This window comes from Anser brachyrhynchus (genome assembly GCF_964034855.1).
Source record: "Anser brachyrhynchus genome assembly, chromosome: 3".
NCBI classification, from domain to species: Eukaryota; Metazoa; Chordata; class Aves; order Anseriformes; family Anatidae; genus Anser; species Anser brachyrhynchus.
The window spans coordinates 63,598,142-63,613,657 of NC_137696.1; the positions used below are offsets into that span (position 1 = coordinate 63,598,142).

At 46.1% G+C, this 15,516-nt stretch overlaps 1 protein-coding gene across 14 annotated transcripts in view; it reads left to right on the top strand.

Moving 5' to 3' along the window:
• The window catches only part of NHSL1 (NHS like 1), a 167,310-nt gene that overhangs the window by 104,456 nt on the left and 47,338 nt on the right, over positions 1–15,516 (top strand). For 12 of the 14 annotated variants that reach the window (XM_080586238.1, XM_080586244.1, XM_080586245.1 and 9 more), the window contains one exon: positions 14,106–14,258. In XM_080586238.1, coding sequence (XP_080442364.1) covers positions 14,106–14,258 — 153 coding nt within the window. Of the gene's footprint in view, positions 1–9,259; positions 10,927–10,946; positions 12,305–14,105; positions 14,259–15,516 lie in introns of those variants that run through there. The other 2 variants (XM_080586249.1, XM_080586251.1) reach the window with 2 other exon arrangements.

Below are 15,516 nucleotides of genomic sequence, written 5' to 3' on the forward strand. Positions count from 1 at the left end.
ATGTGACTAAACAAGAAACTGTGTGTGGCTCTGAGGAGCGCGAGGAGGAGGTGGGGAGGTTTTAATAGGGAGCTCATTAACATCACTCAAGCGTGCCTGGAGGAATCTGAAAAAAACGGGGAGCTCCGAGACAGCTTTTCTGTGGTGTCTTTAGCAATTTTAGCAGTGTGCTAAATTTTAGCAGTGTGCACAGTCTGCTGTGATTAAGGAGGAGGAGCAGCAGAAGTGCCAACCCAGGTGTGAAACAGGTGAGACTTGAAAGCCGGTGGTTGAGGATGATGAAAAACATAGAATGGAAAGGCTCCTCGGTGCTTCGTCTGATTAAAATTCACGGATGGTAGCGACAGTGTCTTACTGGAAGTTGCTCTTTCTGGTGCACTGTAGGTAATAATTAGGTTTGAGTGTTTTAAGAAAATTAGGCTCAAATCAGATTAAAGCTGAAACCTGACAAGGACAACGTTAAATGCCACAGAAGTGACACAGGTGTTTCAGGGGATGCCTTTATCGGCCTGGCTAATGGAGTCACACCATCAATCCGAAATGGATGATGGTAGCGTTATCAAAATCTATTTTACTGTGCCTTGTTTCTTAGTGCCTCTTCCCAGCCTTCCCCAACAGGCCAGCACTGTGAGATGAAGTGATAAAAGGTAGCCAGGCTTTATAGCTGAAGTGCATTTTCTTGTGCCAGAGGAGCAGAGCAGCAAATTCTCCGATTAACGAGGCAGATACTCCTATCATCCCTTCTGGAGCCTGTTTTTCAGGACTCTGCAGATCAGTGCCTTCCGTGCATCCACTCCTAGCTGCTGAGGATGGCTGTGTGCCTGCACGTGTCCTGTGGTGGTAAGGGCCTTTTGCACTGTTGGGCTCATTTGCAGTGCTCCTGCAGCAGAAATCCTCCTGGTCTCTCGTCTTGTTAACTGTTCCTAAATGCAAAAATCGACAAAGATTTCCTTCTCCTCTGCCTTCTCCTCCTGCAGAGCCCAGACGAACGCCTACCAAAGGAAGCAGTGTGAAGTCTCGTAGATCACAGAAAATTTTTTTTCCTCTCCTTTCCCTAACCTAATCTGATGGCAAATGGAAATTCGTGCACGCTGCTTCATCCTTTGTAGGTGGCTTGAAGATGTGCAAGCCTCTGCCTGGGCACAGCTACAGATCAGATCTGCCTTTGTCCCTGATGCAGAGCCACCGGCTCCGTACTGCTCAAGGAGAAGCACACTCGCTCTCTGGAATAGCTCACTTCTGCTGTTAACCCTTGGTGGGCACGTGCAAACATTTGGGAGATAAAGCAAACTTGCACTTTGCTGTCATTGCAGCCAGCAACGTATAAATCTGGCTTACTGATACCTTCCAGTGTTCATAAAAAAAAAAAATGTTTAAAATAATCCCAAATGCCAATAGGCTTAGTGACATTTAAGCATGAGCGATGCTGTCAGTTCATCCGCAGACAAAAGCGGTACGTCTTAATTTGTCTAATTACGCTGTAACATGCAGACCAGCTGCTTCTGGGAACAAAAGCAGTTGATCGCACCATTTTATTAATTGCATATTAATTGCCACATTCATGTTAACCATATGGGAGATGGAGGAATGGAGCGAGGGCTACTTAGTGGTGGAGAAGAGAAAATGAACTGAGTGGTATCTTCAGAGAACAAACCTCAGAATGACAGGGTGCGTGGTGTTAGCGGCTGGGATCCGAGTTTTAGAAGAAATTTGTATTTTTCCCCCCTTGCTAAATTATTATATTTACATCTGAGTAGAAAGGATTGTGCCTTGAATGACGCCTCTGTGCTCAGGAAAGCGCTCTCTGCAAGTTGGTGGTGAATTTGTTTGGTAATTTGCCGAAGCCAGGCTTGCTGGCACGTGGCCGTCTGCCTTTGTCTGCGTCTGTACCGATGGATGCACCCTCTCCGCTGGGAGCAGTTAGCCATGGGAGCAATGCTGGAGGAGCCAAACGAAACACAATACTTGTTGATTTTTGTACTTCTTGCAATTTTGCTGCAAACTTGTAGGCTCTTTCTCTAGTCGTGTTAAGTCTTGAGCTGAATTGGGCTTCCTACGGCAGCATTTCCTCTCCTGAGGAGATGCAGTAAAATATTGGAACTTTGAAGCTATAGGGTTAGCTTGTGTAAAATACCTACAAAAAAAAAAAGCAGATAGTGAGCTGGTTGTTGCTGGCTTGCAGTACTGGATTGTGTTTTAGGATGTTGGGTGTTGTTCTTCCTGAAAGCGAGACTTCAGAAAGCTGCCCTCTACTTTTTTACGGTGCTGCGTGAATCCAGCAGCCACTCCCAGAGGATGCTCGGTGGTTCTGTCAGGCAGGAAATGTAGGTTAGGAGTACACGAGTGGTGACTTCTCGCCGTCACCCCCAGACTGTGATTAGCACGGTCTGGTGGACGCCGGCACGGCGGCCTGCGGGGCTGCAGCACTGTAGGTGGCAGTCTCTGCGTGCAGCAGCAGCCTCTTCTTCGTCTTGCCCTTTTCACCATGGCAACTCTTCTTATTTCAGTTGCAAAGTTTGCATAGTACAGTGGAATAGAGAAGGATGATGCGCCCTTGTTGTTGTCACTCCAGTGGTGGCTCATTTTAGAGTGCTCTTATAATAGTGAATGACATAAGGTGGTCAGCTTCAGTTTCATTCCGCTCTTTGTTGTAGAGGATGATGGTTTTCTTTTAACCATACATTTCTCCTTTGCAGATTACTCACAGTTTGCCTTTGGTATAGTTTTCTTTTAATGGTGGCAACTCCCCAGTCAAGTTGATCGATGAAGTTCTGTTGGGCTGCATCCAGTGGCTGGTTTCTGCCTGCACTTGCCCACATTTTCGCTGTGAATTGAGGTTTGTCATTTGTGGCATCCGCTGCTCTGCGCATTCCCCAGTGACAAGCTGCGCCTCCGCACCTGCACGTCCTCTTCATGGCCCGTGCACATGCAAATATGGAGAAGTGATATGGTGTGTGCTAAGGATGCTTCCTAAAACAAATCCAGAAAAGCCCCACCAGGGTTGGCCTTTGGTGTATTTGCCCTCTCCTCCTCTTCACACCTCTCGAGGAAGGCTCACAAAGCCCAGTTCTGGTACTTTCAAGCTGATGTGGGGGCGTCTGGTTTGGTGGGAGAAAGAACCAAGGTCAGTTTATCTCAGAAAGGAAGCTATGAGCTAATTGCAGGTCAAATATTGTTATATCTCATTATGTGAAGGCACAGGACCGGACCTGGAATACGCTCGAGACGATTGGCTGATTAAATGTGTCTGCTTGAGTATCCCAAAGTGAGTATTCCCACGTGCAAGGCTTAGTCCCACCTCATTGCCAACAGATGGCATTTTGCTTGCATTTCCTAAATCTTTCAGAAGAGTTGGAATTGGGAGAGCTTGATCGTTTTTAAAAAAGGGAGGGGCATCGGTTGGTTTGATTTACACACTGTGCAAAAATAAAAAAGAAATACAGTATTCAAACTCTATTGGAAAACACAAAAGAAGGCACAAAGATTGCACAGTTAAGAAATTAGTAACAAGCAATTGAAAAGTAGAGTGGATCAAATCTATTCTAAGAGTATGTGGTACAAAATAAAGGTGATATTCTTATGCCTACGCAGAAACTGGGGCAGAGGGGTTGTGGTGGTGAATTTTTTCATCAGAAAAATGCTTTATCTGCTCATCACAATTACATGCTCAATCAATGTTGTAATACATCAATGGGATCTGGATTGTGGGGATGATGCATGATTGGAAAAACACAGCTTGAATTTAGGTGTGCCCGCGGTTACAGCAGTTACACACACAGCATCTCACTTGTGAGCTGACCGGTTCTGACCTGGAGTCGCTGGCAGGGAATAAATAGGAAACCCCATGGTGCCACTTGGGCAGTCACAGCCAAGAAGCACTTAATCCGCCTCCGCGTGTCTCCTGTGCACACGCAGGCATGCGGAGGGCTGAGTATTACTCATTTAAAGGCAGAATTCCCCAAAGCGCTGCTCTTAGGCTGCAGCTCCTCTCTTTGTTTGGAAACTGGTTTTCAATACACCGGCAACCTAGGTTGCTCGCTAGATCCTGATCCCTTCAGAGGAATAAGAGCACGTGTCGCTGGAGACTGAACTCATGGAAAAGGGTAAAAAATCGGTAGGTACTGCGGTGGCCACACGCTGCTCATCCTGAGGGTCTTGTCCCCTGTTCATCTGATTTCTGGTCTGAGCCACGATGACTCCAGTATAACTTGTCTTCCTCCTTGGCTTTAGTGCTCTGATTTGTTTGTCAGCTGTCCTTGGACGTTTCAACAAGGGCTTTCGGCACAGGGAAGTTCAACACAAAGGGCTGCGGAGGCCCTTCCCTGCTTGTAAATTAAAAAATGTCATGCTCCTCCCTGAGCACGCTTGCCACTGCCCGAAAGCATGGACAGAGTTTCATAAAAGCGTTTTTCTACACCTGTGTGATCTGCTCCTCATTAAACTTGCAGCTGGGTAGTGTCTCCAAAGAAGGCTTACCACCCCTCCCAGCTGAACGATCCCTCGTGGCTTTTTCCAGCAGCAGCAGCAGCAGCTTTCAGTCGGCCTAGCCGTCCTTTTGTTTGTCCAGCGCTTGCCGGGAACGTGGTGGCACGGCCAGAACAGGGGCAGCATGCTGCTCTTCGGCAGATGGTGGCAGCAATGTCAGGGTAAATAATTTATAGCGTCAGGGAAAAAGGCACCCCCTTATGTCCAGCAGCTGAAGGTGAGTGCAAGCGTTTCCCTGTTTGTGATGCTGCCTCGTCCTCTTAGGGTTTTCTTAGTTGGAAGAGGAGTGGGATGCTGATTGCCCTCACGTAAAAATAAGTATTTCCAGGGCTTTATATGAACAGTGTTTGAATGTCTTCATTCCTGGAGTAGGGTGTATGCTCTTTAGAGAATATTAGACACCGTGGACTGCTTCAGAGATGTTTAACAGCTGTAGCTGGAACTATTTTATGCAAACCAGCTGTGGTTTAAAAACAAAAATGTAAATTGAGCTTTGGTGTGCATTAGCTTAGCTGATTTCTGGCATGGTGGCAAAGTAGAGATCTTGTTAGGCAGCGCTTCCGTCTGTCAAATCAAACTGGGATTGAAGTTTGTTTAGTGCTGTATTGCAGTGTCCTTAAAAGATGTGAAAGACTAGAACTGGTTCTATCATTATCCAGAGGGATGGGAATAAGGAAGAGGCTTCTCATGCATAATACATAATGCAGAATAATTTTGGGAAAATACAGCTGTGGTTTTATTGATTCATTTTCCCAAGGGTGTAAACTTTATTCACATTGACTGTGTTATTGATCTCCCACCTCCTCCTTTGCATTCAAACCAAATACTCCCCTCCAGGGGTCAGACCTGCCCTGGAGCCTGGGGGAAGCATCTCTCAAAGGTTTCTCACCTGGCTCTTTCTTCCAAGCTATGTTTAAAGTCATGCTTCCCTTCTCATCTCCATAAGCTGTGATGCAAAATGGTGGAACAAATAAAAAAAAAGCATTGGCAGAAGTATTTCTACAACTACCATTAGCAGTCTTGAGTTTTATATTTACACTCTTCCCCTCCAATGCCTTCTGTGTAATTTATATTTTGTGCTAAGCAGGGAAACCGGAGATAGCAAAAATGACATTTTAGCAATTAAAATGGTATCTTTCGTTTTCGAGTGGTGTATGTTACAGCCCTTGATGTTATAGCTTTACTGTTTGTTTGTTTTTTTTCTGACATTCTCCATCCAAAGCAGGGAATATCTAGTTTCTCTAAAACAAGAAAAACTGTGGGGATCTACAGGAGGGATCCTGGAGGAAAAAAATAAAAAGTAGGGCACTTCTTTCCCTTTCTGACAGGAAATGAAGGCAGAACTAATTCAGGAGAAGAGAGAATTTCCATTTTTCATGTTTTCATGGGTTACCTTTTGATGAAGTAGATGGTGAGGCCTGTATTTGCATAATGCCCTCACCTTTTTATTTACTGATAATTAAAAGTCTTGATAGTTGGTGTGCTCACAGGTCCTTCTTGAAGATGCTTGGTGGTAAGACACCTTTTTCATAGTAGCATCATGTAAACCACTAGATGCATTTGTCCAGTGATCAAATGAAATGCAGCTCTACAGCTGTTCATATTGACTGAACGCAGCACAGTGTGAGGTTTGCTTAATTGGGTATGATTAATAACAAAGATGTTTGCATCTCTGACTCTCTTAATCAAACAGGTGATAATAAAACTTTAAGTTATCCACATTATAAATTTCAAAAGTTCAACCAATTAGCAGTATGAATTTATGAGGCTATCCTTTCATTATCAAGGCTTTAGACACTGTCAATAATAAGACGATGCAGACTACAAAAAGGTCAGTTTGAAATTTGTTTTCAAAATCCATTGGTATTTGATCGTGTCCGACATCAACACGCACGTGAGCAGCCGAAGACGTTCTCTGGAGATGCTGTGGTACAGATGTTGGCTCAGCTGTGTGCTTAGCAGCTTGAAACAGACCACCGAGTCCTGCAACAGCACAATGATTAGGTGACTGTCGCGTGCCTTTGGCTGGAGAATATAGTCTTTCGAGGTAGTTTGTGCCACTGTTTAATTGGAACATGCAAAGCTTTTCAGATTTTGTCAATTCTTAGGGCTTTAGGGAAAATGCCAAATGTCATAACTGCTGAAATCCATTTATTGTTTGTGAACCTTAGCTTTTACTTACTTTGGGGAAGTAACTGAAAGTTTCCAACTAAGAAACAAAATTTGTTTTCAACCTGCTATGTGAGACAGTGAGCCTTGTTTGATTTTTGCATTAACAGGCACAGAATTGTCTGAAGGCTGGTAGTTTTCAAGGATTTTATTTTTTTTAATTTACAGATTGCAAAGTTCTCAGCAAACTACGGGACATACCAGCCTAATTTTAAGAGAGTGTCTTGGAGCTTAGGGAAAAAAAAAAAAAAAAAAGAACTTGCTAGCTCTTCGTGCTAACTCCTTGTGTACCAGAATAATCCATATATAACTAAAAGTATCCCAAAGAGCAGTGTTGGGAGGGGAGGCTGAGATATGCTGCAAGAATTCTTTCTATGACCTTTAAATAAGTGAAATGAGCAGGGAGTGTGTCCCCTTCAGGACACCCCTAAAGAGAATGCAGACTGAGATTAATTTAAGATGTCTGTTGGATATTAGTGGGGATCCACAAGGGCACAGCTGCCAAAGACGGAATTACAGACCGAACAAGGAGACAGTGTGGGACAGAAGTCCAGCAGTGGTGGGTTTGCGGTCTGGTTTTGTTGGTTTCGCTGAGTCCCACAGAATGAATAAACCAGAAAACTTAAGCAAACTTGCTCACATTATGTGGTTTTTGTTTGTTTGTTTTCCCCCATCCCTAAGACAGAAGAGGACTGTCTTTGCCATAGTGCATTTTTAGGGCAAATAAAAGTAAGATTATGCAGAGATTTGCTGCCGATGCTTTTGATCAGTTCTTCAGGATAAGCCGTAGCATAGGAGTGTTAAGGTGGATTTGGAATTTAAAATCCGAATGTTTCCTGGTGGAATGTTAAAAGGGTCATCCTATGGAGAGAGCAAAGGATTCGTCTGGGAGCTGAATTCGCCTTAGTTCAGGAATGGCCAAAGGCTTGTGTCTTGCAATGTAAAACAAAGACATTCAACAAAACTGCACATTCACTAAACGTTATCTGTTCTGTCTGCATGTACAGTGTGTCAGGAGATGCTCTACCTGAGCAAAGCTGCTGCGTTGTCTGTGTGCAGCTCGAAATTCTCCCTATTCTCTCTGGTGATGTGTTTGCATGATAGAGGATCTGTGGCAAGATGTTTTGAATTGCAAAAGGAATGAATTAGCTTGATTGTGCTGTGACCTAAATAGGATCATCAGATCAATCCGCCTGCTGCTTTTCTGTCCTCTCTGGCTTAGGTTGTGCTGCTTCTGCGTTTCCGTCTCATCTTCCCCTCTCTTCCCCCGCCAGGCAGCCCCCTGGCCAGAGCCTGGAGCTGTAATCCCTCGTGGGATGAATAAATGAAGGGACTCTTCTTTAAGGCAATGCCTGCCCGGTAATTGCCTGTGTGGAGACAGGCTTGGTGCTTCCCCATGAGTTCACTGGGCCGGGGGTCTCCCTTTTCTTTTGTGGTGGCTTTGGGATAAAATACTTCTCGTCCTTTGTTCCCTCTCCCCCGTGCATTCTCCTCTTCATCTTGATCGCAGGTCTAATGAATTGCGATTTCCTAGTAGCTGGGGAAGTATCGTGCTTCACCCAGGCCGAGGGTGCCTTGAAAGAAGCCATTGTGAATGGCCTCGCTTGGAGAGAGGAGGGCAGCTGAGTGCCTCGCCGCTTGGGACCGATGGCCTTTGTGGGGGGAGCACTTTTGTTCTCCTGAAAAATGCCAGGAGATGGCCAGGAGTGATTGGCTCTGAAAGGAGGGGGGGGGGAAAAAAACTTGCAATCATAAATTATTAATTCCTGTGGTCCGCAGGGGTGGGTTTGAATCCATTTAAACACCAGCAAGTGCTCAGAGGCATGGGTGAAGGTGGCCAGAGCAGGAATAAAGCCTGAACACAGCTACATTCGGTGTTTCTTGTCGCAGGTGATTTGTATTAGTTTTCCTAATGACAAAAGTCCCAAGTAGAAGTACAGGTATGGTTTTTAAGGCAGCATGGCCTTAAAAAAACAATGGCCTTGCCAAAGGCTTCTTCCTCTGCAGCCTCACGTGAGCTGATTTTGATTTTGAAATTTTATTTCAAGCGAGTGACTGAGATCGGTAAAAAGCAAACACATTGATTTCATTGTGTTGATTACATCTGCTTTCCAACGTTTTAACTTTCCCTTTTGGTTATTGCATCAAGGCTCACTGGAAGAGCTCTTGCCATGCAGTTCCTGGTTCAGTTACACATTTTCCCTTTTTTTTCCCCTCTCTTAAAACAGCAGCAATGCTATGCAGCTGGCTTAACGGAGGATTTTTCCATTGTCTAAATAAAATCGCTAGGGCTTACCGCTTAAAGTTTAGTTTTCAAGGCGGTGATACATCTGTTAGTGGTTTAATGCACCGTTCATTCCATGAAGTTGGTATGTGTGTTGGGCTCATCCCTCCTGCATGAAAATTAGTGGAAAAATTTCTTTATTAATTTTATCCTTTTATTCATTTCATTTACTCATTTACTTTATTGCTTGTGGCAGTATCTGTGTGAGGTGGCAAGTCAGCGTCATCCCTGTTTCCGAGGATGTGGGAGCTGAGGCAGCGGGTTAATATTAACTCCTCCAAGGTGAACTCACAAGTGTGCCACGGAGCACGGCCTCCCCAGCCTACTACCAGCCAGGCTCGTAAAGAACCGATACTGCAGCATGCACACACCTGCTGCGTGCGCAGCTCTTAGCCAACTCGAACACTTTCAGAAGTTTTTCTACCAAGGTAGTTTTAGTTTGGTAGTGATGGTGTTTTGGGGGGTGTGGGCGTTGACTGCTGGATTGGCAAAGTTGGAGGCTAAAGGCCTTTGTCTGTTTGGGTAGTGACTACAACATGAATTTTCTCAGACTGTCCCATCTTTTTCTTCTCAATGTGGAAAAGACAACCTTCAGAGAAGCCCACTTCGCTCACGCTTTCAGCCCTAGGAGAGCTACCACCAGAGCCAGTTGTGCTGACAGTTTTTGTGCCTTGCAAAGTGTTCTATAAAAACCGGGTTGAGACAACATGCTGAATTTCATGGAAGCCACTGGCTTTGTCTCCAGTGAAGATGAGTTTGGGGTTATTGCTGACCTGCTGCAAACTCTGAGCAATGCAGATGCATTTTCCTTGAGGCATCCCCTCATGGCACTGATTTTTGATGCCTGGCCACCTTATCAGCATGACCACAGGGAAGGTGAAGGGAGGGTGAAAGGCAGCCATCATTTATGGATTGTTTGTTACTGGTTTTGAATAACTGTGCCTACATACTGGAGATCAGGGCTTGACGACAGCCATCAAGCGCTTGTTTTCAGGAAGGAGAAATGCTTCGGGCTGGGGGAGGATCCAGTAACAAAGAGCAACCCTGGACTTGGGACACATTGCAGCCCACGGTGGAAAAGGGAGGAGTTTGAAAAAGGGAGGAGTTTCCCAAGCTGTCCAAAGTAGCCAGGAAGATGGCAGAACACCAGGTACAGGACCTGACCCTGAAATGTAGATGACACCTGCTGCCTGCAGCTCGTGAGCCACCGTGAGACGCCAGAGAGGCCTCAGGATCAATCTGTGTCCCTGGCCAAGCTTGAAAGCATCACCTTCTCCTGTGCAAATGCACAGCAGTTCCTCTTCCCGCTTGCAAAAGCACTTCCTACATCCTAAAAAAGATCAACACCACACTAAAAACCAAGTGACCACCTTCTGTGTGTGCTATTGGATGGCAGCGCTGCTGGAGTCATGCTGGGCTCACCCCCAGAGTGTGTCCACCAAGTGCGCATCTAACAGGGTTTTAATGATGAATGTGTAATGGTAAAGTGCTAAGGGGGATACTTTTGTGTGTGTGACTTTTTAAAATACTAAATAGCATTGTCAGATGTGTCATGTTAAATATCACAAAAGTCCTTAAATCAGGTGACTCTCAAGGCCTACAGCAGCTAACAACTTGGGTAGCCCAGTTTATAGCACATAACGATGGCACCTTAAGTTCCTGGCTTGGAGTTTGTATGTAGAAGATGAGATTTAAGCTGTCACCTGAAAGTTTGTTTATAATTTCTGCTGCACTGCCCAAAGCACGTTCCTCCTGAACAGCAGTACCCGCTATCCTTAGGATGAGGCCTACAAGTCAGAAAGTGACAATTTGAAGTCTTTGCTGTGTGAAAACAGGGTGATACATGAATGAGCAGTCACCTTGTTGCCAGAGTTTTGATGCCAGGGATATTTTTTGTGTGAGGTGCTTGATGGGGATCAGTGCAGAAGCAGAGGAGCCTTCCCCACCACGCTGCCATGGCGTGGGGGTCCTCTGTGCCTTTGGCACAGGTGAGCCCATCAGAAGGCCTCTCGGACAAGCAGCTGCTGGAAAGTCCTGGCGCTTTTGGTGTCAAACCCACGTTGTGATTGCCAGTTCTGTGGAACTGGAAAATACTGATAAAACACCAGTAGCACTGTGTTCAGACACTGATGGGGGCACTTTGCTTACGCTCTTTTCTGCCTGGCACTGAGTCTCGGCATTGTGGTGAAGCTTGGAGCAAAGTTCCTGTGGAGCGTTTGCTTTTTACGCTGCAGAGGCCAGATCCTGCTGCAGCTTTGGGGTCAGGCCGAGACCCCCGCTGCTGGCATTTTTCTCTTTCCTGAGGAAAAATCCTTCGCATTGTTAACCCGAGGCAGTTTCCTAAGCTTGCTTTGTGAGGCAGGGCTTGCTTCTTGAGTCTTAACAGTGTGAAGGGCATGCCCTGCTGAGCACATTGACTCGCTGCTTAGCATTTTCCCTTTAACTGCTGCAAAATTGCAGTTCCTTCCTAGGAAGGACAGCCGTGGACCTTGATATTTATTTTTTAGGGCGTGGGGATATAACATGCACGGCAAAAAGTTGGGCTGTTTCATATCTCTGTGCTCGAGCTTCATTTGACGAATAACAGGTTCTCCATTAGGCAGAAATAACTTGATTTTGTTTTCCATGTATCTGGTCCGGGTTGACGCTAATAAGAATAAATTGGGAGTGCTGCTGAATGAAATCCAATATGTGAAATGACCGGGCTGCCGCAGTCACTGCGATTGCCTGGGGCCGGGGGGGGGGAGCAGCGTGTCTGGAGGGGGAGACACTGCGGGGCCGAGGGGCGGAGGGGAGCGGCTGCCCTTCCCCTCGTCTCCTTTCCCCTCCCTTTTTCTCCCTTCCCTTCCCCTCCCCGCCCCGCTGGGGCTGTGGCAAGCAGAGCGCTGGGCTTGGCCCTTGCTGGGGTGGGGTGGCAGGGTTGGGCAGAAGCACTGCGCCGTCAGCCAGGGAGCTGTGGGCCCGAGCCAGTGTGAATGGCATTAGGGGTTGGGGGTTAATTATTTTTTTTAATTTTCTTTTTTTTTTTTTTTTTCTCCCCTCACATTTTGTGTGTTGAAGCTGGCGGTCATCAGCCCGCTGGATTGCATCCGAGGGGGAGAAATTGGGGCGAAGGGCTTGTCAGTGGTTTTGTGCACCAGTAGGGAGGTGTAAAGTTGTAGCTGAAGGGGAGTAAAAGGGAGAAGGCTGGAGGAGAGAAACTTGGAGCACAGGGGCTGAGCGGGACCAGGCTGAGAAGCGGTCACCTTTCCGCACCTCCGACTTTTTATGGGATTTAAACTCCAGGATCACAGCCGAACGCCTTGAAAATGGTGGTTTTCATCAACAAAAAGCTTACATCTCTCGTGAAACTTTTCAAGAGAAAGAGTAAGTAGCCGTGCATGCTTGCTGTCCTTCGGGGAAGGAGCCCGGCAGGGGAGCGCAGCTCAGGCTTTCGCGCTGCCCTACGGCCGCTGGTGCCGCTCCGTTGAGGATGTGGGAAAATGGCCTGGGACGGCTGCCACGGGCCGCTGTGCCACTGCCACCTCCTCTGCCCTTCTGCGGGCGCGGTGGCATCCACCTGCCAGCTCCAGGTTGCGATGGGGCAGGTTTGCCTCTGGTTAGCGAGAGCAGGCACAGACCGGCTGCATCTGTCCCTTACTGCAGCCAGTGCGAGGGGACGGGGTGCGGGACCAAGGCGTCCTGAAGGTGAGGAGAGCGATGGGCGTTCTTCAGAAAGCTTCTCTGAGGTCCCTGAAAACAAGTGAGGAAGTTTATCTGAGAACCTCCCACCACCCTCAAGTCCTTTTAAGACAACACAGGCATTGAGCACTGTGTCATAGGTATGCCTTAAGCTTCACAACTTTATGTTCTTTGATGTGAGTACAGATTATTTCCATCTGAACCGATCCTGGCGGATGGGCTGTGGTGTTAGAGGAGAAGCCCTTTTTCAGGTGACAGGAGGCTGTTGCCTTGGCGTTGCTTCCTGACGCACCTCCTCTGCTACCCCAGAGGCACGGCACAAACTTCAGCAAGGATGCTGCGGGCCGTGAGCCGCACACATCCACCTGCGGTGTGGAAACAAGGGGAGATGCAGAGTTGGTAGCAAGGGCAGCACGTTGGGGCCAAGCCGGCAGAGCAGGTGCCTGGGAGGCAGCACAGCTGTAGTGGCTTTTTCTTCTCTCTCTTTTTTTTTTCTTTCTTTTTTTTTTTTCCTGCTTTGGAGAGCTGAGCAAGGATATGCAGCTTGCTGGCCGCAAGCCAAACGCTGCCTGGGGGATCATAAAATATGACCCCCAACTGCCCTTTTCCTGTTTATTGCGGGGCGGAGGGGTACGGCCATTCAACTGTAAAAGTTTTTATTGATGATAAACTTTAAACGAAAGGTAATGGCTGTCTCTCGGGAAGCATAAATGATAAACAAATCTTAGACTTATGCACTTTGGCTGATTCATTACTGACTGTCTGTAGGGAACTTTGAACTTGAGCAGCGTCAGCATGTTACTTTCATGTGTATACTGGCAGGGAAGATGTGGCCAATGCAACCCCTCTTTAGTGCTCTCCTGCTCCAAGTAGTATTTCCCCAGTGAGTTACTGCTGTCCAAACCTGCTTTCCACTCATGGAAATGTAAAGTAGCTGATTTGTTGGCTTCAGCTGAATTTTGGTTCCTGGTTTGTATGTGTGTGAGGTCAGAGAAGGTTATTTCACAGTACAAATGAACCTGTCGTAATCTCTCATGACGACTGTCACATTCTCAGGGTCACCCTTGAGCAAGGGGAAGCTCCCGGCAGGATCAGGGGACAGGAAAACTGATTTCATCTGCCGAGACTGGGAGCTAGAGGGGGCAAACAGTTGCAAGTTCACAATAAATGCATCAGCAAATATAAATGCAGGAGGAGAGAAAGGTGTTTCCTACGCACCACAGGAGAATGCATTTCGATTAGAAATGAGAGGAGGGCTTTTAAACTGCCATGGAAGCAAGGTTCTAGAGAGCATTTGGACTGTAGACTATAGTGGACCTAAGCCTATGGTGAAAAACAATCTATTTGTAGTAAAAAACAATTCTGTGATTCTATGAAAGCAATCTTTTTGGTTTCAAGAGGATGCATGGCAAACTTACATATGGGGTTACATGCTACAGCTACCTACAGCAGCATTTAGTTTCCTTCTTTTTGTCTCTCTCTGCAGCTGTTTCCAACTTAGACGAAGAGAGCAGATGGACTGTCCATTACACTGCTCCGTGGCACCAGCAGGAAAATGTGTTCCTGCCTTCCTCAAGACCACCTTGCGTGGAGGACCTGCACCGACAAGCCAAGCTGAACCTCAAGTCAGTACTGAGAGGTAAGATGCTGCTACAGGCGCTAGTGTATCCTAAAGCGATGGTGGTTTTTGCAACAGTCTTTGCAATCCAAGTTGTAGGCTTCAGAAGAAACTTGTTTGGTTTGGCTACAGCACACCAGGAGCACTGAGCAGGGTTTACCACCAGAGACAAAGGGAAAATACTTTTGCTATCAAGAAACAAGGAAGTCTGTTACCTGGTAGAGCACTCTAGAGTAGAAAAATAGAAAACCTGGTGGGTTTTGGCCATTCCTGTTTAGTCTTTGGAGTGCTTCAAAAACGGTGCCTTCCATTTCAGTAAGTCCTGAATTATTCCATTTATGTATTAGTTTGAGAACCAAATCAGAGGTATGTCATTCAGCGACTTTCTTTGTTGCTGTACAGTCTCATTTCTGGGAATGTGGCTCTTTGTGAAAAGTCGGAAAAGGTGTTGAGTGAAAAGAAAAGAAATGGTGAACAGAGCACTCACAAGGACTCTTTCAGTAGTATAACTGCTTTCTTGCAGAAGGGTGCAGAGTTTTTCTGAGGACCAGTTTCTGCCCTTATTAGTCAGGGTGTACCCCTACACTCCAGAGTGACATGCACTGAGTTGTGTTAGTGCAGTGGGCAGGCACCAAGCAGAGAGGACTGTGAAACAGCTGTTGCTGGGCCAAAAGGAGAGCTTGAAATTACAGCATATTGTCCGTGTTCTGGAAATCGTTAGCAGGGTTTTCTTTACATTGGTTATTTTGCAAAGGGGGTTAACCTGCAAAGGCCCAGCTTATTTTGAGTCCCTTTTTTGTTTCACAGGAACCACAGGCCCTTGATACCTCACAGAGTTAACTTGATTTAAAAGAGTGATGTATTTTTGTTTGTTTAATACTGCATTTCTGCTTTTTAAACATGCAGAAAACTTCATTTTATATGTCTTGAGTGGAGAAGTGTTTGGCTGTCATGTTTTATTTCTCTTGCTGTTTCTCCAGTTAATTGATTTTCACCATCTCTTACTAGGTGCCTTTCATTATCATTTAATAGGGTAGTCTTGACAGCCAGGGTTATTAGCTCACACATGGCTCAGATGATAGCCTATGTGTTCCTCTGTACTTATATTGGATTAACACATTTGTGCAGTGCTTTAGCCTTGAAATGTTTACTGTTCCCTTACAGGCACACTTACCAGTTCTTTCAAAAAAAAAAAAAAAAAGATATTTGCCTGTTTTAGATTAAAATAATACTGTCTATATTTAGCGTTTTGTAAGCCTTAACTACTTGTTCTTATATT